At 37.2% G+C, this 23,324-nt stretch overlaps 1 protein-coding gene and 1 long non-coding RNA gene across 6 annotated transcripts in view; one reads left to right on the top strand and one right to left on the bottom strand.

Moving 5' to 3' along the window:
- The window catches only part of LOC120537673, a 96,859-nt gene that overhangs the window by 62,109 nt on the left and 11,426 nt on the right, over positions 1 to 23,324 (top strand). The gene's annotated exons all lie outside the window — the stretch shown is intronic.
- LOC120537630 (nuclear receptor ROR-alpha A-like) overlaps positions 1,308 to 23,324 on the bottom strand; it is a 292,346-nt gene continuing 270,329 nt past the window's right edge. For all 5 annotated transcript variants that reach the window (XM_039766707.1, XM_039766717.1, XM_039766727.1 and 2 more), the window contains 4 exons: positions 21,216 to 21,323; positions 12,734 to 12,844; positions 7,693 to 7,802; positions 1,308 to 4,074 (listed from right to left, as the gene is read on the bottom strand). In XM_039766707.1, the coding sequence (XP_039622641.1) occupies positions 3,913 to 4,074; positions 7,693 to 7,802; positions 12,734 to 12,844; positions 21,216 to 21,323 (491 nt within the window). In that variant the 3' untranslated portion in view covers positions 1,308 to 3,912. The remainder of the gene's footprint in view (positions 4,075 to 7,692; positions 7,803 to 12,733; positions 12,845 to 21,215; positions 21,324 to 23,324) is intronic.

Raw genomic sequence — 23,324 nt, 5'->3', positions numbered from 1 at the left:
ACTTCAGAAGTCATCCACTTGACCAATGAATCCGTTTACTTCCATAATGCTATCTATGCAACGATCCTGTCCCTTTGACAGAGGCAGCAGTTCTAGGCCAGGTCATGCAGGCTTTCTGGTCTCTTATTTCCCCTATACAGAAAATATTTCAATTAAATAATAATCTTAAAAATATGGATAAGTTTTTTTTTTTTTATTATTATTTTCTTCCTATCTGAAGCAACGGTTGCAAAAGTGTTCAGCTATCTTAATAACAAAGAGCAGTCCGCGGTGTTCACTTTTGAGATTCCTGAGTGGAGTGACCAGGCTGGAAGAAGTCTGCACAACAGTGCACCACATTGGTTGAGGCGCTGTGAGCCCCCAGTAATGCACATTTAGCCGCTGCTCCTTCCTAAAAGTGTGTGTGGAGGCTCTGCTCAAGCCACACTGCTTACGTCTCCGCCATCCCCTGAACTCCACTCCTAAATGCTTATTAAATGACAATATGGCGGCCTGCCCAGCCCAGCCATCCATACCCTTCTACCAACTGGCCTGCTCCTTACTAGTTACACTTACACGTTACAGATCTGTTTTTGTTTATGACAGTATTCTGAAGAAGGTACTGTTGGGGGAAGAAAAGACATTAGAAATCAAAATTTGTGATTGTGAAAGATTTGTCAAAATTCTTCAAAGATTGGGCTCTATTCTACATCTCTGAAATATGGAATTTATTTGATAAGCGTTTTATTTGCATTGACCACTCATCCACTTGCAATACCCTGAGAAGCTCTGTAATAAATGTTATCTAACATACCTGCTGGCTGCTTAAATATCAAAGTGCTCAAAAACTGCATCAAAAGTGAGACAGGAATGAGATTGTCTGGCAAATTTGGTCAGAAGAATTGAGGACTAGAGCTAACTGGAGACATCTGCATTCTTCACAAAATTGGCAGAGGTAGGGGATGAGAGCAACATGGCACTGCTGTGCCTTTTCTGTAATGGATCAACCTACAGTAGGCCTACCTTTTGTGCATTAATAACACCACGTGAAACAGTTTTATCACTTTGTGTGTTTGACCCTGAGTCTGCAGAAATTTCCTCAATTGGACCAAATGAAGATAAATGGTAATCTATAAGTAGGGCGGTCAAGACAAAACATCAAAAAAGAGAATAGAAATACAAGGAAAAGTAACCCTGACTATTATTTATTACACTGACAGGCTATGAAAAGTTTGCCTGATTTCAAAGTGCTAAGAAATACAACACTGTATTGTGAGGACTGGACTGGCCAGTCAGCAGCCTTGAACTCTGAATGACAATGCGGCTTCTTTTTTTTTTTGTTCCCACCCCCGTTCTTCAGCTTCCTTAGTAAATAACTTCAACTCCGATTAAAAGGTGGCGGGTCCTCTTCTAAAGAAGCGGTTAACACAATACCAGTCTCAGGCCTTCCACAAATGGTTGGTAGTCCAGAGCAGGCCGACATACTTCAAGTGCTGCCTGTGGACTCCAGTGCTGTGAGCATCTTTAAAAGGCAAGATAGCACAAGTGATGAGACGGCGTCCTGCTGCCCGTGTGGTGTGCTCTCAAATAAGCAAACCCACTTTGTTTTCTATCGCACCTTTCCATTTTGAACTCCATCTCAAGGGGCTGAGTACACAGCAGAAGGTAAAATGACTTGTTCTGATCTTTAGTGTCTAACACCTTAACTTACTAAGCATCACTTGCCATCACCATATGCTAGCAATACCACAACCAGGATCCCAGTCATTCAAGTCGGTTTTTCTTTTTTGACATTCTGATGTTCAAAGTGGTTTTACATGAGGCTGAGACACTGCTACAGGTGTTTTCACCATGCAGACAGTGCTGGGTGAATAAACAAAAAATAGCCAACATTAATAAAAGCCATTCATTGCTGGAGGGCAACAGCTTATTTTGATAAAAAGAAATGCCAGTTCACTTATTTCTGTCTCAAAGACCTCTACAACATGTCTTTAATGTTTGATAACAGGCAAAATGGGACAGACGAATCATTTCCAGATCTTCAGGTTTGTCACTCAAAACTACTTTTAGAAAAGAAAAATTATACAGATTGATGGCTGCTGCCGCTGAGCCCTGTACAAAAGTACAAGGCACAGGCAAATAACTTAGAAAAAAAAGGACACTCCTTCTCAAAAAATAAATATTGTCAGATGTAGAAAAGACGGCAGTTGTGTAACAGTTAAATATACAAAGTCTTAAAATCCTGCAGTGAGAAGCAGCGTTAAAACGCTGAGACTTATCTGAAGCAGGCCCATAAACGGGGCACTGAGTGCTTCTCACCATTTATGCACATATGCCAGGAAAATATTTGAGCTAAAATATGGTATATAATGCAGAACACATTTTAAAAACACTCGAGCTGTATACTTGTGCTTGTTCATACAAAGTGAGCTTAATATTTGACAATGTGTCTGACATCAAGTCGAGTATCGTCATTCAAGTGTGCCAGGAAAGAAGGATTTGTTTCTCTTTTTCTGCTTAGCGTGAATTTCCATACCATGACCTGTACTTTTTAGCTCATTTTAAAGATGGCTCACACTGCATTCTGGGTCCCCAAAAAACTGTAACTGCTCCATACTGTAACAAACATTTTGTGAAGACCTATCGGAACTGGCAAGTGCAAAAATGCCTATTGGAAAATGACATTGAAAGGGGTCTGTCATTACTTTTTATTAGGAAAGCACAGACATGTTTATATGAATCGAGCACAGACTGTGCCTACTGTGTCACAGTATAGAAATGTTAAACCCCAGCAATTTCATGAACAGGGAAAATAACTCTATGGCTCCCGATTATCCATTAATAAAGCATGATATCAGTACATTTATACATTTTTAAGCATCTAAAACTTAATGTATTGTGCAATTTGTTTCAAAAATGTGCTGCTGATCGTCTTACAACATTTCACAGCTTGGTAGCATCCCAGGCACACTTTGCTTTTACGACAGACTTGCCTTCAATAATCTGTCTGCTGTAAAGAAGAACAGGAGATTGTTTGCTGCAGTCGCTGAAGTCCCACCCAGTAACAAATGGTAATGTATGCCCAGTTTTGGCTTATATAGCATCATCTGCCAGTCTTCCAGAGATGATCTGAATTCAGGACAAACCACCTTCTGGAACTATCCTAACCTCCCACTTTTCAAATAATAGGCCATCCCATCCTGACATGAAAAAGATGGAGCAAACTGGACAAGTGAAGCTTCCTAGTTCAAAAAACCCCAGCTTAAGCATGAGTCTAGTTTGCAGATATATAAAAAAGGTAGAAAGATTGCTTAGCTACAATTTGCTCATCCAAAGAAAAATCAATTCCATAGCAGGAGTTCAGTTCTTCTTCTATTTTTTTTTAAACCACACAGTATTTCATAACATTTGTTTTCCTCTTTTGACCAAATTCCCTTTCCTGTTTTCAAATGCTGAACTGTTGAAAGTAGGTTATTCAGCACACATCCTTATTTTCGACTAAAGGTATGACCTATCACTGTAAATTATGTTCTAGAGTGCAATTAAGCAAAAAAGAAATTGCAAAGGAAATGTCAAAATGTATCCCAAAAACACTTGGATAAAAACAAGTTATTTTATATAAAAAAGTGAACTCCTGCTTAACTATGTCCTACCCATGTAATGAAATAATGGCTGTTCAATGACTTGAAATAGTGAAAGGTAGCTTCCAGGTATATCACAGAACAACAGATACTGTATGTCCCCAAACTTTGTGTTAATTGTGCTTTATGTACTCAACCAGTGTTGTCTCCTCCTGGACCCAAACAAGGTTCCATGAGGCCCGTTGAAACCTCCCTGACCAGCAGTGAGTTGCTTTGTTCCTCCAGCCTAGAAGACACTGTGTTCCTTGCGCAGTCCTATGTGCTGTGTGTTTACTTTGAAGCTGCTGTGTTGTCACTCGATCACGGTCTGCAGGTCTGTGTCACAGGTGAACAGCTCTTTATACAGAGGTGGGAACAGTGAGTGCACAATCAACGGGTACAGCTGCCGGAAAGCACGCAGTTTCTCAATGTGCTGGGCGCAAAGCAGCTTTAGCACTGCCATCTTCTGGAACAGCTGAGAAGGAAAGCAGAAACAGAAGAGCTAAACTTTTTTTGAACAAATAATGAAACTGCCTGTTTTTAGCAGCCCTACTTAGATTAGGATATTTCAGATTAGAGGAACTCTTTAAAATATAATACATTATTATTACCAATGCCTATACATGTTGCCATTACACATGAACACCTTGTGTAAGAATGTGTTCTTTAAGACTTTTAAAAAAACACCACCAGAAAAGATAAACAGATAAACATTTACAAATAAACCTTAGCAATGAATTCGTTCAAAAATGAGGACGACAGAAATATTTTCTTATATCAAATCAAAATGTTCACTTTTAACATTATTTTAACTGAATGAACAGTCAGCAAAATTATGTCTCACAAATGTACATTAATTTTACTGATGTGTACTATCACTGTTCATGTGTTATTCATTTAGCCAAAACCATTTAGATATTAATTTAATAAGAAAATGTTACATTTTCAATTATTTATACATGACACAATCTTTTTGACATACAGTAGACCCCTGCAAAGTCGCGGTTCAGGGTTTGTGGCATCTGTCGTTTGCAGATTTTTCCTTAGAACCTAACTAATAATTGTTAGCAGAAACCAGCAAATATCCTCCGCAATTTTTTCATGGCAATACTGTACTATGGAGAGAACACAAAGCAACTGTAGAGGAAAAGGCGGCTTGTGATGGTGAAAGTAGCCAATCCGAGAGCATTATTCATTTCTACTTGCTGCTGATTGGCTGCTGCTCTGTGACACATCTCTGACAGATAGAGCCCAGTATTCCCATATCATAACAGTTTACCGTGAGTAGCTATCTTGAGTGTTTTGGTGAGCGTTGTTGTGTTTTTCGTTTTGTTCTTCTTAAAGCCCTAAGATGCCGCCCAAACGCATAAGGCTTCCGGCAATAAACCTAAGTGCCAGAAAAAGTTTATCACAGTCCTGGAGAAGGTTGAACTACTGGATTTGCTCCCAGAACTAAAAAATTATGCCGCAGTAGCCACCCGAGGAGCTGTAAATCCTCTGGTTTGCTGTGCAGTCATCTTCATTACACAAATTCATCGTACTGCACAGCTAATTCATCATCATCTTCAATCAGTATCATTCATTATTGGCGAGTACCCGTACATGTTACTGTATTTTTATTAAATTATTACTGTATTTATCTTACTTATACCAAAGAAAACACGCTTGCATGATTACAGTACATATAGGGTTAACATCGGTATTTTACATTCTAGCACTGCGGAAGAGAGTGGAGTACAGTACTGTGCAGTATACGGGTTTACCTTTACATTCTTTTTTTTTTAGGGTAATGTATTAAGCTGAGTTTGAAATGAAATTAAAGTGTTTTGTGGGCATATTTAGGGTTTAAACTACAAAAATAGGCATTTATAGGCATTTTTTGACCACATCCAAAATTTGCAGTTTATCACAATTTGTGGGTGCTCTGGGAACGTAACCCTGACGAATTTTGGGGGTCATCTGTATTAATAACATGGGGTAGGTGTTTACACAGTATATTAAAAACATCTACAAATCATTCTGATGTACATATCAATGAGAAGAATTTTGAAAATTGTCAACATTGCACCAAGCAATCTTTTATTGTTATTCATTATCTCACACATTTTTATTTTGCAAATACCTCAATATATCTGCTGGATTCCAAAAGACGTGTACTTCAGTTTTAAGGCGATTTAATTAATGAAAAACTTTTTACCTCAAAAGCAAATTGCTCAACAGTGTTAATTTGGAGCTGAGATTAAATGCCTTTTCAGTTAGTCCACACTATCATTACTGTTTTTGCTGAATAATAAGTATGAGGTGGTAAGAAGCCATCTTTTTGTTTTGTCCTCTTGACTGAATGCCTGCTCGATTCTTTAAAGGGGTGTTTGATGTAATTGGTCCTAAATTGCTGTCAATTGGCAACGGATCACTGCAAACGGGGACTGTACCTACGTGCTTTAAGCATGCAGTGATTCAACCCCTGTTACAAAAGGTAAACCTTTATCTCTTGGTTCCTAGTAGCTTTTGTCCCATTTCCAAATGACCATTTCTCATTATAGTTTTGGAGAAAGTTGTGGGTACCCAGCTAAAGGCTTTTTTGAAGCACAACAATATTCTTAATAAGTTTCAGTTGGGATTTGGAACATTTCACAGCACAGGATCGGTGCTGCTAAGAGCAACAAATGATCTACTGCTGGCAGCTGATTTGAGGGAAGTGCTCCGTGCTAATTTTATAGGATCCGAGTACTGCATTTGACACGGTTGATCATGACATTCTGATTAACAGGCTTGAGCGGTGGGTTGGTATTCGGAGTACTGCTCTTAAGTGGTTTGCAGATTACCTCAAAAGCAGGACATTTTCTGTACATGTTGGTGGTTCAACGTCTCCTACTGCTTCTGAAATGTGTGGTGTACCCCAGGGGACTGTTTTAGGTCTGGTTCTCTTCTCTTTATATATGTTACCAGTCTGCTCTACACTAAGCAAGTATAACCTCCCGTATCATTGTAATGCTGATGATACCCAAATTTACTTCCCAATGCAATCGGGTGAATTGGAGTCGGTGACATAGCTTTTTAATTGCTCAGATTATATAAAACACTGGATGGCACTTAACTTTCTGCAGTTAAATGAGTCAAAAACTGAGGCCATTCTATTTGGTCAAGTCACTGTTACCCGAAGGATTGCTAGCACATTGGGTCCACTTGCCTGTCACTTAAAGCCATGTGCAAAAATTTCGGGGTTATCATGGATTCAGGTTTTAAATTTGACAAACAGATCATTGCTGTGGTAAAGAGTATTTTTTTTCTACCTCTGGGAGATCAATAAAGTCAAGCCGTTTTTTTGTCATTTAATGACCTATCAAAGCTCATTCATGCTTTTGTCATGTCTCGTTTGGATTGTTGTTAATACCTCGCATGTCGGGGTATCCCGTACGACACTGTCTTGCCTGCAAAAGGTACAGAATGCAGCTGCTAGAGTTTTGAACAGCAAAAAGACAGACCACATTGCTCCGGTGTTGGCTTCTTTTCTGTGGCTCCCTGTTAGTTACAAGGTGAATTTTAAGATTTTAATGTACGTTTTTAAAGCTATCCATGCGTCATCTCCACTGTACTTTGCTGATATTCTTGTTCCATATTCGTCAGTCAGGCAGGTGAGGTCTTCAGATCAGCTATTGCTTACCGTCCCACGCACACGGTTGAAGCTGAGGGGCAATCGTGCCTTTGCTGGTCCTAAATTGTGGAATGGTTTGTCCCTTCGTGATAAGCTCGGGTTCCACTATTCACAGTTTTAAGTTTCTGCTAAAAGAAGCGCTTTTATTCACTTATTTTTTAGCTTATGAGTTTGAGAGTTTAAAACTTTTTATTTACAATGTTTATACTGTGTTCATATTATGTATATATTTTATTTTACATAATTTTATATAAGCTATGTTTATGTGTCTCCATGTATAACGTTTCTTTTTTTGTTTTTCCTTTTAATAATACCTTATCAGGCTTTTATTTCTTACTGTTCCCTTTTATCCCATGTAAAGCACTTTGGTCAACTTCTAGTTGTTTTAAATGTGCTATATAAAAAAATAAATAGCTTTAATAGCTTAGTTTAATGTACCTTTGACAGTAGACCATCACGTCGATTCCTCAGCAGTATCCTCTTGAAGGCCATGTCCACATGGGTATGGAGACGCTCCACTTTGGCCTTCTCTTGTAACCACTGTCTCTCTGCCAGAAAAAAAAAAGTTTTTACAAACAAAAGCCTGGTGATAATTAAACTGGTAACCTTGTGGTTCATAGTCCAGTGACAAGGCCACACAAGATCTGTTGCGAATATCTATCTCAGAAGGCTTTCTCTATCTCATTACTAAAGTAAGTCACACTCGGGACACAGATTTTGGCAATCTCATTAGCTTAATTTTTAAGTTGAATTTTGAAGGTCCTTAAGCTCATATTGTCCACCACACTACTTGGTAATTTATTCCATGTGTCTGTGGCTCATTTGTGTGCAGTTAAAAGAGTTACCTGATTTGAAAAGGTGGTGTACATATTTTAAATAATGTTATATCAGGACCTGAAATTTGGCACAGGATTGTGGATATTTTGCACAAAGGTAGAAATTTTGCAAATTCAGATCGTTAATCTGCAAATCTCACACACAGTTATTTTTAAGCAAACAGTCTTACTTGTTACAAGAATATTTTTTTTCAAATCATTATTTTTATAATTATGCCTTATAGTGTTTGTAACTTGGGATTTTTTTTCCTCACTGTTTACATTTTAAGCTCACACACACAGGATATCGCTTTGTATTTTGCTGCAGAATTGGGCAGTCCGCTGTTCAGTGGAGTGACACAATGTTGTTGTGGCCCTGCATTTACTGTACACCTCAGAACTTGATTAAACTTTGTTAAACTAAAAGCCAAAAACAGGTTCCAAGTACTGTACATTCCTGCATTCAAATCATTCTTGCCCTGCAAATTTGTAGATGTGTTGTGACAAATATAATCATAATTGTCATTTCTTTAAAATGTCTTAGGTAGACTGACTGCCTTTAAACCTTAGTCAGAAAAGTAAAAATAAGTGACATGCAAAAAAAGAAAAACCATGCACAAGGAGACTTTTCAGGATATCAGCTGTAGCATGGCTAAGGCTGTCACCTCTTTAACTCATCAAAGACGGGCATTTCAGAGTAAAAGTGAGGACTAGGCAGGACGCCTTTACCAGTGATGCTACAGTTAGCCTCTATATTCTCTTAGAAACGTCCTTTGGTTTTGACAGCAGTTCATGGTAACCTCAAAGCAAATATGTTCATTGGCAAAACGGAGAACATACAAACTCCACACTGACAATCTGGCGCTGGAATTGATCTGAGTATACTGGATCTGTAAAGTACCAGTGTTAATCTCCAATAACTAACTGTATTTTAACTAAATATCTCAAATTCCTTAAATTAACATCATTCACAGAACCTTAAGATAGAGACTGCTAAACTGCCTTAAAACTGCAGAAAAGTATACTTGGACAGGAAAAAGAGTACTCTATGAATGAAAAAAACGTAATAAAAATATACTGAGGAAAAAAAAAATCTTTACATTCTCTGGCTTTGTGCCTAACTATGAGTGGAAATCTCTATATGCAAATTAAAATTTATTTTGTTATTTCTGCTATTTTATTTGATAGAGTAGCTGATAGCTTTATCTACTCAAATTTTTATAAAATTCTGTTAACATCAAAAAGAATACGTTATAACTTAAAAAATGGCTGAAAATATAAAAGTATTTTGTAGACTGTGGGTTTTGTCCCCCCCCCCTCTGAAATCTGACCTCAATTTCACCAATGAATTTTGAGTCCTGCTTATAGTAGAATATTAGCCATTTATAGCCATAGTTTAGCTGCAAACTGTGTGTGTTCACATATCGTGTACAATACCCTGAATGACTATAAAAGGAAAAAGAAACCACTGAAGAAACAAATATAAAGCCAGTAGGTGCAGAGGGTCTATCAGATAGAAACCCCTAACAGTGGCAGTTTTTCAGAGTAGCTGTCATGTCTTCCTGAGTGTGTGAATTAATTACTAGAGATTTACAGATAAACTCTGTGTGAAAGGAGCTTTTGTATAGACAATAGCACTGAAACAACACTATTGAATTTAAATGTATGATGCTATATGTAATCGCACTTGTGTAACTAAACACAGCATAAACAGAAGTGATTACAAGTTTTGCTTGGACTACAAGTCTCACATATTTGTTATCTGTCATTGTCATCCACTCCACTATGGAGGAATATTTAAATTAATGCACAAATAAATAAAAGTACTGTGAAATGTGAGAATAAATAAGTAATTGTGTCATGAAACGTTTTTCTTGTTGCATTTTTATTTAATTTTGCCTGCAGTATTCCTCCAAATGCATCATGAAATATCGTGTGACCAGTGGCCACCGCCATTACCTGGACCAGGGGAGAGAGTATCCACAGTGCACTACCTTTCCTGGGACACTACAGGGCAGCCCTCCTGGCTGGCTGTAGCACCACAGATTCCCGCAGGGCATGCTGGGAGTTGGAGTTTGGTATAGCCCTGTTGGGTTAAGTGGGTGCTGCTAGGGGAAGGACTTCCACCACACTTTGGCGTGATTGCAGGTAATGCTGATGAGCCACCTGGAGCACTCCCAGGAACCTGCTTAAAAGGAGCCACCTCACTCAATTTGGACGTGGAGACAGAAAAGAACTGTGTATTTGGTGCTGCTTTGTGTTGTGCTGCTGTGGGGAGCGAGACAAGCGCTTCCTGCTTGTAAATAAACTGTGTGTTGTAATGCACTTGTCTTGGGGTTGGGACAGCTGGAGCAACCCTGGTTTTTACAATCGCTTGAAATAAATCCATCACTTTTAACTCATCAAAATTGAGAGGGTAGGCTCTGGCACATATACTGCGTTTTGATTGGTGAATTGTCTTCTGTAGATTGCTCAAGCCTAATTCAATATGTCTGTGCAGGAGACAGAGGTAAATGACATAGCACAAAAATGAATTAGAAAAATGCTTACTACTGCCAATGAAATAGATTTTGCCAAACTTATCACATATTTCAGAGAGAAATCTGAAGATTTTCAGAAGAAATTACAGTGTTGGCAGTCCTTTTATGTAGACTATAATATTGATGAAACTATTCTTGAAAACATCAAAAAACTCTGGTGCAGTGGACTAAGCTACACGCCAGTTCAGGTGACAAAGTTATCTGCCCTGAACTCAGATCCTTATTCATTCCAGCTGGGTCAGTTGAACACTTCTTTTATGTGATTTAAAAGTACCACAGATCAAAAATCTATATGGTGTATCAGAGAAGACGATCATAAGGCGACGAATGAGCCAGTGTGAGATATGGTGAGCTGCACCTCTATCACTTGGAACTTGAAGGCCCAAAGCAACGGCAACTAATATTTTGAATTCAAAATTTGACCCTTGTTTTACTGGTGTAAAGTCAGGTACATATTTGCAGCTACTTTTTCAAACAGCTCTGATAAGTGGCAGTGGCAATCATCGGTAGTAGTAAGCATTTTTCTAATTAATGTATTTACCTCCATCTCCTGCAGAGACATAATGAATCAGGCATGAGTAATCAATAGAAGAAAATTCACCAATTAAAACATAGTATGTGCTACAGCCCAGCACCTCAACTTTGATGAGTGAAAAATAAGTTTTATTTCAAGACATATTTCATGATGCGTTTGGAGGAATACTACAGACAATATAAAATAAATAAATAAATAAGCAACAAAAAAACATATTTTAGTGACACATTTATTTATTTATGGTCACATTTCACAGTACTTTTATTTATTTGATTTTGTCTGTTAGTACCGTGTTAGCCATTATGAATGTAGTGAGAAGTCAAGCAAAATAACACCTTTTATTGGCTAACTAAAAAGATTACAATATGGAAGCTTATTATATCTTGCCCGAAGAAGGGGCCTGAGTTGCCTCGAAAGCTACCATATTGTCATCTTTTTAGTTAGCCAATAAAAGGTGCTATTTTGCTTGACTTCTCACTACATTTGATTTTGTCTGAAATATTCCTCCATACTCAACCAGATGAGAAAGGACTGATATAATGGATGGGCCGTGCATCAGAGTTAACTCACCTTGCCAAGGCTGACAAGAAGCTTGTATGCATTCTGCCAACCAGTGTATCATCCGTGCCAGTGGGAAAGTTGTACCCCCTCACAGGTCACAAACTTAACTTTACACAGTAAATATGTGGACATTTTTATATTTCAATTTACAATAAAAGAAACTGCACAGATAATGCACTTTATTTCTTTATGAAGAGATGTAAAAATCACTACTGCTCATATATTTTCCTTACATTTGTGATTTTTTAAAATTTTATTAATTGCATATTTGAATGGCTTATGTAGGTGTTTTGACTTTGCTGAAAGTCTGCATTTTGTATCTTTACTTATGGCGAATGCAAACTAGCCACAAATTCTGTTAATTTAAGTTATAGTATTTCTGGTTTATTTATGTCTATTTATTGCATCTAAACAATCTATTGAAACTTAATGTTCTCAAGAGGACAAGCAGCAGGACAACACAGTCAGTGTACAGATGGGAGCAGGACTCTGTTTACAGCTGAGTCAGAAGTAGGTGAGACAAAGCCTTTTAGAAAGCAGACACAAGCACTCGGAAAAACTGGTTCTGCATAGGCCTTTAAAAGAAACCCCTACTTAACCTGACTTTATATTTTGCATAGCCGTTAAATGCTTCACATCATATCATTTTCTGTTAAAGAGTTTTCCTATCTTATACTACTATTTTATATTTTGCCTGCTGTACTGAAAATATCTAGCAATCAAAAGCAATGCACTCTTAGTTCTAAAATATTACAAACGTGAAGTACGTATGTTCTTCACAGGATGAGATTTAATTTATAACATGGACATCTCAAATGACCTGGTTGTTTACGGTGTTGCTACTGTATATTTAAAGGGGTTTTCCAGTAAACCATACTTTCCTACCACTTAATCTCAAAAACAGCAAAAGATAAAAGTGACAACCAGTGGTGGGAAAAATCTCACAAATGTAACACTCCTTCTTGTTGGTCTCCACACTGACAATAATATACACCCCAACATACACATAAACTCGACTGAATTATTACCGGAGTTGATGAGCACCAAGGCTGTAAAGAGAGCCACCTCTTCCTCCGATAAGTGCAGTGTGCATAGGCTCTTGGCAAAATCAAACATTGATGTCACCATATCCATGCAACCTAAGAAAAAAATGAGATGTTAGATTGTATCTTAATATTATGTATACAATATCTCAACTTCCTTTACTTTTCAAACTACAAAATCTGTTATCTATAAAAGTATATGATAGCAGTGAGACCCACAATGAGATAAACATCAATACCTACGTCACCTATATCATATGAAAAGTGTAATCTGAGAAAGGAGTATTAAAAATAAAAGTTTTTGTGATTTTTACATATTAATTTAATGCAGAATATTTTGTTTTGTTAGGCAAAAGCTGAAACATATTTATAGTGGAGTTAAAAAGTACCATTCCTAGAAATTCTTACATATCATATTTATTGGCAATTTGCAGGTAATTTTTAAAACTGAAATATATAAAACTTATAATTTAATGTTAGATGGAAAAGAAATTTCTAATAATTTTAGATGTATTCTAAATATACAGGGTGATTCTAATGGGCAGGCCCCAAGTTATGATCTATTACTGTGTTAATAATGAAGCAATCCAAACAAAATAAAGATCACAGTATTCCTGGATAAATGTACAAGCGGGTGAGGAATTGCGCTCTTTTGACTTATTTGTCAATGAACTGCATGACCGTGAGGTCAGTGAAGGTTATTTCCAGCAAGATGGGGCGAACTGTCACATGTCAGCTTATAGCATGGCTTGGGTCATTTCAAAGGGACTATGGCCACCGCGTTCCCTGGACCTGTCACCTCCAGATTTCTTCTTTTGGAGAGAGCTGAAAGGAAAAGTGTACAAAACCAAGCCTCATGCACTGGAACAATTACAGCAAAACACTGAACAGGAAATCGCTCCCATCACCCCAACAATGCTTGCAGATACCTTTGCCAATATGGAGCACTGTGTTGATCTGTGTTTGCAAGAAGAAGGAGACCATATCCAACACTGAATGTGATTGGATCGTTTACAGATCTATCAAGGTATACGCTGTATTTATTTTGATTCTATCACTTCATTATTATATGAGTAACACATCACAACCCGGGACTCTGCCCATTAAAATCTCCCTAGAATCTATTATTTTAAACAATCACTTAATACAAACTGGGGATGAGGTTATCAAAAAGCACCAATCTGGTGAAAGTATGAGTACTTAGTACTGAGATTAGCCTTCTTAGCGTTACATTTTTTCTCAAAAAAATGTGTAAAAAGCATTGCATTTTTTGGCTTGAGAAATTACTTATTTATTAAATCTCATCTTTCTACTGTAAAATGTGCAAAACACTAAAAGAACAAAATCAGAAGTGTAGAAAGTATAATAATACAAATAATGAATAATAAAAAATAATCTTAATACTGTATGTACTGTCAAAATGTGTAGGTTGTGTGGTATATCCTGAAGCACAGTGAAATACACAATCAAACGTCACAATCAGGACAATAGTTGCATGATTTCTTGCAGATTTTCTTTCCATACTGATCAACTTTTGAACAGCACACTGCACATGTGCTACTGACACGAGTGTCACTTTCGAATTCATCAGAATTGCTTTCAGTTTCACTGTCTGTTTCAGTTTCAATGCTTGAAGATTGACTTCATCATCATTTCTTGTGTCATTGTCAAGAGCGAGCAACACCTGGGCTGCTGAAAAACGTTTCTTATGAGATACCATTATGAGGCTAGGAGAAGATATGTCTGCACTGTTCCCTGGGTAACACTCAGGCCTGTCACTTACGCAAGACATGTCTATATGGTTTCCCGAGCAATGCTCGGCACTAACGCTTTTGTCACTTTTACTGCCTGAGTAATCCTCGGGTCTAATGCTTATGCTTATACGTCTACACATTTGCCCGAGTCACACTTGGGACTAACGCTTTTAGCACTGTTTTTACAGCCAGGTCTGATGCTAAGGAGGTTAAAGATTAACCAAACTCCAGAGCCTTCCAGAGCATTGATGTAAGAAAACTGACATCACCACAAAACATTTTCATAGAAAGGTTAGAAAAAGTGAAAGTCAAGGCTGGAAAAGCTTTCATCATGTACTGATTAAAGAAGAAATGTGAGACGTTCAGCGAATACACAGATGAGTACTTTTTGGTACGATGCACACAATTATTATTATAGTTACGTTTCATGTAGGATCTTTCTCATTCTAAAATCACTTAACAAATATAAGAGAAGGCAACAAAAGGAACAAAACACATACTTTCTTTATTTCTCTTCACAAGTCAAAAACAGAACAAGCATTATGTACTCCCTGCTATGAGTCTGCATTAAGAAAAATAACAGAAAAAAAATGCCACCTGCAGTTTGAGAGTTATTGAAGTCAGTGGGAGATTTGAGTAAAACATGGATAAGATTCTTGGGATGGGAAAGAGCGGAAACATGATGTAAAGTTGGAAGAAAATGTGATATAAGAATTAAATAAAAGTGGGGGAATCAAAGATAAACCTGGAATGTACAACTGTTCCATCTCTAAGTGAATGAAAGAAACTTCTTTTTTAAAGATGAACTAAAGTGCCAGAAGTTGTGCTCTATTCAGTAAGTCATTTCACCCAGGTAAGCAAGGGAGTCTTTTACTACCCACGTTTTAATACTGATATAAATCTTACATCGTCCTAACGCAAATGTTAACTAAGCCCAAACCTACCTCATAGGGAAGCATATACTGTAGATGCAGAAACATTGAGGACCAAGCCTTAACGAACTCCTCATATGACTGGCACTAACCTGAACCTGCAGTTGGCAGAGCTATCAGTTAGGTAAATCTTAAAACCAAGGACAGCAGTGCAGGGACACCTTGGGTGGTTGCCATTCTGAACAGAAGGATATCATGATCAACAGTATAACATGCTGCATTTCCGCTGGTATGGTTAGACTTTGGTGCTGTAAGTTAATTGCTTCATAAAGTTCTGCTGGGTCTTCAAAGTCAACTGCTGGCCTTTAACAACTGGAGGAGAGGCTTCTGCAAGAGACACAACTGTGGTTTTGTGGACAACTGGGGTCTTTATAGGAGATACCATGGTTTTACAGATGTGATAGCCTACACTCCAACAGATCTGATGTCAGAGTCGTCTCTGAAAATATCTCTCAAGTTAATCCGTTGTGCATGACTTCCTAATTTTAGTTCTTCTGTTAGTCATGAACTCTTTTTAAGATATGAAATTGTTGCAGTGTGTTTACCAGTGGATGTGAACTATATTAGCATTTTATTTCCAGGTTGTAATTTAAAAATAGGCCTGGTCAAACCAGCATAAACATGGATAACAATTGCTGTCTCAAGCAGTCCTAAATCGTCAATGCAGCTGCGGTCTTCTGAGACCCTCAATATGGGGGACATTTTACATTAACAATCTTATTAGTGATAGCAATACAGACTTTCTGAAAATGAGTGAAACATGGCTTAGTAGTGATGGTGCTGCAGTATTAATTGAAGCAGCACCTCCAAATTATAATTTTGCTCACTCTGTTAGCCAAGGTAAAAAAAGGCGGTGATCTAGAGAGTATTTTCTCAAGATGGTTAATCTGTAATATGTCAATTTTGGTACTTTCTTGTCTTTCAAGTAATCTGGTGTAGCTAGTCAAGAAGTATCACAATCTCTAGTATTGACCATTTATTGACCTCCTAAATATAATGCGTCTTTTATTGATTCATTTTCAGATTTAGTATCTATAATAATAACAAACTATGACTGGTTCCTAATACAGGGTGACACAGAAAAACTGGAACTTTTGAAAAACCCAATAAAAATAGAAGAAATCCAACAAAAAAATTTTATTGACAGCAATTGAACCACTATAACTTTAAGAGACAGTAATCCAAATTATCAATGTTTGAAAATTATGTCCTGTAGATGGCGTCCTCCTGTACGTATGAAACTTCCAATCTGCTCTTGAGGTTCCCCATTGATCGCTGCAACATCTCAGCTGGGATACCACGAATTTCGTCTTGAATTCTTTGTTTCAGTTAATTCAGTGGCCTTGACCGAGTCGTGTAGACCCGACTCTTAAGGTTGCCCCACAAGAAAAAATCACAAACGGACAAATCCGGTGATCTTGAGGGGTAGGGAATGTCATCGAATCTTGAGATGACATGGTTACCGAACAATTCTCGCACAGCTGCCATTGATTACCTTGCAATTGATTACTAAATTACTAAATGGAGAGATTGTTTACAGCTCAAGGTCCCTGTTCCGCAGTGCTGCCAACAGTATATGGCTGCCACTACGCATTTCAAAAGTTCCCGTTTTTCTGTGTCACCCTGTAGTAGGCAACTTCAGCTTTCATTTTGACAACCAGTCTAACCCCAAAGCAAGAGAATTTATTAAATTACTGCATTCTTGTGACCTTACCCAGCACATTACTCATGGCTACGCATAAGGGAGGATGCATGCTGGATTTAGTTAACCAGTAAATCTGACCATTTTTGCATTTTATTTAATATAGAAATTCTGGAGACTAAAACTAATGAGCAGCATATCCCTAGAAAATGTTATTTTGATGCCTCAGCTGCCTATAGGTTTGCTAATAGTATGCATGACCAGTCTGAGAGTAACGCTTATACTAATACACTCCGCAATGTAACCAGTAAGGAGGACAATTTTAATAGTAAAGTGAAAGCTGTATTTGAAATTGTAGCCCCAGATAAAATTGTTAAAAAATTCACCAGCATCAGAATACCTTGGAAGAGACACTGTCTACACTTAAGAGGACATGCCGCAAGACTGAGTGTAAATGGGGGGAAAAAAACTAAAAAAACAGTTCACTATAGAATACTGAAGGTGCATATTACCGAGTACAACAGAACAGACTGACAAGAGAGAGGCAGTCCTACTTTTCTAAAATTATCAATGGAAATGCAGGAATTCCAAGACTTTTTTTATTTTCTACTTTTGATCATGTTCTAAACAAAATTCAGTCAGCAGATTGCCTCCTGAATACTTAAATGAAACATGCAAAGCGTTTGCAGCATTCTTTAATCACAAAACAAGCAAGTTATATGTAACATAATACATCCGTCACAGGACTATACCACTGACCCTTACCGAGTTCACTATAGTGAATTAAATTCCTTTATTAGAATAGGTTTACTTGAACTTCATAGAATAATTACTCAGTTATAACCTTCCATTTCTACCCTTGACCCAGTCCCAACATGCTTTTTTAAAGAAGTTTCTGATGTGCTCAATTGATAGTGTACTTGACATAGTTAGCTCCTCATTAGATACTGGGTTCTTCCCAGATTCTGTAAGGACAACAGTAGTTAAACCCCTGCTCAAGAAAAATAATCTTGAAAGCCTGTCTTTAACAACTTTTCTAACCTGCCTTTTTTTTATATCCAGTTAAATAATTACTTGAATAAGCACACCATTCTTAATAAGTTTCATTTAGATTTTAGACTAAATCACAGCACAGAAACTGCATTGTTTAAAATAGTTAATGACCTACAGGTTAATGTTGACTCAGTTAGACTAGAGCGCAGTTGTCAACACCATAGACCCGGGCATTTTTATTAATTACCTTAGCCAATGGGTGGGTCTCTCTGGTAATGGTCCTAAGTTGGTTTCAGTCTTATTTAACACATTGGAATTTTTTTGTTAGTTATGGTGATTGTAGTTCAAGAAACTATGATGTTTTATATGGGATACCACAAGGATCTATTATGGGCCAACCATTATTTTCAATTTACATGGTCCCATTAGGCCAGTTCATCTCAAAACACAAGGTGAGCTACCACAGTTATGTAGAGGACACACAGATTTACTGATCTATAGAACCTGATGACCCTGACTGTCTGTGTGCTTTGATCCAATGTCTGACTTGTATTACTGAATGGATGAATAGTAATTTTCTCAAGCTAAATAAGGAAAAAACAGAATTTTGTCTTGTTGAAAAAAATGGAAATAGTGAAGATCTTAGAAATAAACTTGACCCCTTGGCACTCAAAGACAAGGTGGAAGTTAAGAATTTAGTTGCAGTCATGAACTCTGATCTAAACTTTAAATCAAACATTAACTATATCACTAGGACTGCATTTTTTCACTTATGAAATATTGCAAAAGTTAGACCTTTTATAACATGGCAAAACGCAGAAAATTTAATTTACGCTTTTGTTTTTATTCAACTACATTACTGTAATGCTCTCCTAACAGGGCTACCTAAGAAAATGCATACAATTTTTTTCAGTTAGTTCAAAATGCAGCAGCTAGAATCTTAACCAGCAAAAAAAAAAAAAAATTCAGCACATCTCACCGGTTTTAGCATCATTAATTGGTTACCTCTGTCCTTTTAGAACAGCTTTTAAAATACTGCTATATATAAATATAAACCTGTGAATAATCTTGCTCCACTCGCATATTCTGGAGTGCCAGTCATAACCTCAGATCATCTAACACTGGTTTGCTTATTATATCGAGTGCTAAGCATAAAAAAAAGTCCAAGCTTCGTCCACCTCCTCCTGACTCTGGCTCCCAGAGTAGTGGCCACTGCCTCTTTTTATAAGGCACCTGGAAGTGCTGCAGGTGGTAGTTGGCTGTGCTGCAATTAAGGGCTCAGCAGCACCCCCAGAACCAAACAGATCTGCACCAAACTCCAGCTCCCATGGAGCCCTGCGGGAGTCCGAGACACCACTGCCACCCAGGGGGGCTGCCACCTAGCGCTCCAAGGGAGGCAATGTTCTGGATACACTCCCTTCCCCGGCCCTTCCATATATAAAACCAAACACACCAAAAATAAACCGAAAAAGCAATGAAAACACACAAGCCTAATGCAAGAAATGCTTTCACAGTGAGAGACAACTTGGACACACAACAGATGGCATTTATGCTTGTGCTGCATGTGCAGTTTGAATTTAGAAGCATTGTCCGAACTCTGGATCAATTTCTCTCAAATTAGCGTTCAAACGTTTGAAGTTATAATCGTTCGAAGTACAAGGCACCACTGTCTCATGAATGTTTACATCAACATGCTTTACCTATGCAAAGACTACTATAAAACAAAAAATAAGTTTGAGCTTTAAACATTAAATTTATAAAGAAAAGGCCTCACTCTATGGAAAAAACATAACCTCTCTTTCCCGGATTCACATAATGTTAATTGAGGAGGATACAAAGAGACACTGGGAGTATGTGGTTACCATAAAACATTAAACAAAAATAACACTTTAAGTAATATCAAATGAACAGTACATCTCAATGTAGTACGTACAGTATACAACCAAACACTTGAAAAGTTCACCAGGTTCAGTGTAGTCCTCCGTGTTGAAAGGTAAATAGATATAAAACAGAAAACTGAAGCAAGTTAACACTGTATAACTTGTGAGGTGTTGTGTTGCTGTATGCCATAATACACATAATGGGGGTAATCACACCAGAGCCAATTAACAAAATGGTCTTACCAAAATGAATGTGCAAATTATAAGCAAACACAAAAATTAGTCTATTAAAACCACATATGACTCAAACTGGACATCAGATCATAGTCAGGTAGTTTAACAACCTCACTTTCAGAAGATTATGACATCAAGTTTGAGAACCACTGGTCTATTGTTAAACCCAAGTTCTTGCTATACATGATGTATATAAATACAGTATTGAATATATATATATGCATGCATATACATTGTGGCCTGCTGGGGGCACTCCTGCCACCCAAACCTGACACAGACAGACACAGGACACAAGTGCAAACACTTTTATTTTTTGTTTGTTTTCCAGTGAGAAACGCTTAGTTTCACACCGGTACAGCACAGACACGAAATTCAAAACACACTCTTCTTCTCTTTCTCTTCCTTTCTCTCGCCTCCTCTCCTCCTCCAGCAAGCTTTGTCCTCTTCCGCCCAACTCTGGCTTCTGAATGGAGTGAGGTGGCTCCTTTTAAGCTGATCCTGGAAGTGTTCCATGTGGCTCATTAATCAGACCTGGAATCACTCCCAGGTGTGGTGAAAGCCCAAAGTAGGGCTCTGCGGCTCCCACGGAACCCAACAGAGCTCCGCCAAACTCCAACCCAGTGTGCACTGCAGAAATCCATCGTGCCACAGCCTCCCAGGAGGTAGTGCGTTGCAGATGCCCTCTCCCCTGGTCCTTCTATCCAGCTGGCGCCTCAGCTGGGTAATAATGGCTGTCACAACATATGTTGCATGTTTTGAATACTTTTAACTATTTTACTTATATTATATTGTATTTTTCAGCTATTGTAAGGAGACATGCAATTAAGAATTTCATTGTTCTACATACACATGACAATAAACTTGACTAAATGTTGAAGACTACAAAGAGAATGGTGAGGGTGAATTAAAAAAACTTTTTTTTTCGTAAAGTTTTTCGTAAATAATTTTTCAAGGTAATTTTAGGACTGCCAAAGTTCATGCAACAGAGTGGCTGAGTAGATTATATAAATATAGTTAGATGGTCAAGCTCACCTAGTGATTTGAAGATCTCTGTGCCAGCATATTTCCCTTCGAAGAAGACTGTATTGTTCTCTTGATTGAAAGCTCGGGACATGCGCACAAGAACAACTTCTAAAGAACCTTGGAAAAACATAATAGAAAGATGTATAATAAAAGAAAAAAGATATACTAAAACATATGCCAGTAATTGGTTAAATTACCAAACATCATGGCCACAGTATACACATGGTCATGATACATCTCAAAGGCCTATTAACACCATTGACAAGTCCCAGCAAATACAAAAGATTGTGTTAGTTAGGGACTCATTGTAACACTCACCTTTGCTTGGGTTCATACAACATCATATGTTTATAACTGCTGTTTGTATTTTCTCTGTAAAACGATCATTTTCAGAGCAAAATAGATAAGGATAAATATTTCATGTCAATTCAGTTAAATTTTGTTTGGTATTCTTCACTGTGTGCTGGTGTAGAGTGATATGAGAGGTTCTCATGCAAAATGCAAGTATACATTTAAAAAATGATCAAATACAGAATTAGGCACTAACTAATGTGTGCCTAATAATGACGTATTAATAGAAAGTCACAATTATTTATTGTAGTAATTAAAGTACATTAGTTAAATCTTCCAGGTGAATTTGCCAAGAATCAGATCAGCTTTCTTGATTTTTTTTTTATTCTAATATTGTAACATGCTAATTCTGCTACTTGTACAAACACACTGTAATTTGTAAAGGTCAATCTAAATTTACTATTTGTTTAGCTTTAACTACCTTTATTTTGAGAAAAAATAAGTTCAAAATATTTTTTTTTTTAAACTATAGTATGTTGTTCCTTGTGTTAATTGTGTAATAATTGTACAAATTTTAAAAACTGCATTATATTAACAAAGCTGTAAGTCTTGTGCAGATGAGATCAGATACCCTCTTTTCTTTACTGATCTACAGAACAAATAGAAGAAGACATCACTCAAAAATATTAAACCGTACAAAAGATTGCTAGACATTCAGCATGTTAAATTAATAAATTACATTAATAGATGCCTCCCAGATTTTAAAGAAGTTTGGGACTCTTTTTTATAATTTGATTTTTTTACTATTTTGAATGAAATGGCACACCCAGTCACCACTGTGTTGTTGTAGGTGGGTTAAGATTCTTCCGACTGAACAAGATATGTTGTCATGTTAGCAGTGTAGGGTAAGTCACCACAATAGATTGTTCATTAAGCAGAAAAGTACCATCACATATGACCCCAAAAGGTGCTGTTCTGGGATTAGGAATCACCGTGGATCCAAGACTGTGTGATAAACAAGGAAAGATTTGGGAGATTGCCAAAATGTGACATAGAGAGGCAGGAACTTTACGACATTTTTAACAATTAGAGTCTTCACTTGATGATTACATCTTGCCTGAAGAAGGGGCCTGAATTGCCTCGAAAGCTTGCATATTGTAATCCTTTTAGTTAGTCAATAAAAGGTGTCATTTTGCTTGGCTTTTTTCTACATTCATAATGGCTAACACGGTACAATACCCTAGTACTACAGTCTTCACTTGAGAATATTTTAGGCAGTCTTTGTCAAAAAAGATGTTTGCAATGTATAAGTCTTGAGTTGAACAATATTTCACCTAAATTCATTCATTACATTCCTTTCATTATCTAAAAAGAAAACTAAAAAAAGCCTGTTTCCCAGCATTGTCTTCATACATTGGAGTAGCCTGGGAATACCTCCTGTATCTTTACTCCAGAAAGAAGCATCATTATTTGCAATAGATACTAAAGGAAATTAAGTAAAGCTGGCTATGTTTCTACTGCTTAGTTTATTACTTGAATATGGTAAAACAATTGTTTGATGAAAGGTTATATTTGAGACACAGGCAAAAGTTACAAATATATTGTCAATAAACAAATCTTTAAAAGCCTCAATATCAAGCACATTCCATATGTCAAATATTGTATGTGGAGATGATTGTAGTATATGGCTGTTTTTTTAAGGGTGACTTCTTCATGGGTTCTAAATTCTATGTGAAGATTTTACCTTTATTAGTGATGATTAATGGTAACTGGTGTACAGAGCAAAGCAAACAGAGAAATTAGGGCTGGATAGGTCATCAGAACCAC

The sequence above is a fragment of the Polypterus senegalus genome, chromosome 1 (genome assembly GCF_016835505.1).
Source record: "Polypterus senegalus isolate Bchr_013 chromosome 1, ASM1683550v1, whole genome shotgun sequence".
NCBI lineage: Eukaryota > Metazoa > Chordata > Cladistia > Polypteriformes > Polypteridae > Polypterus > Polypterus senegalus.
Note: the sequence above shows the minus strand (reverse complement) of the source record. Positions and strands in the feature narration are given on the sequence as shown.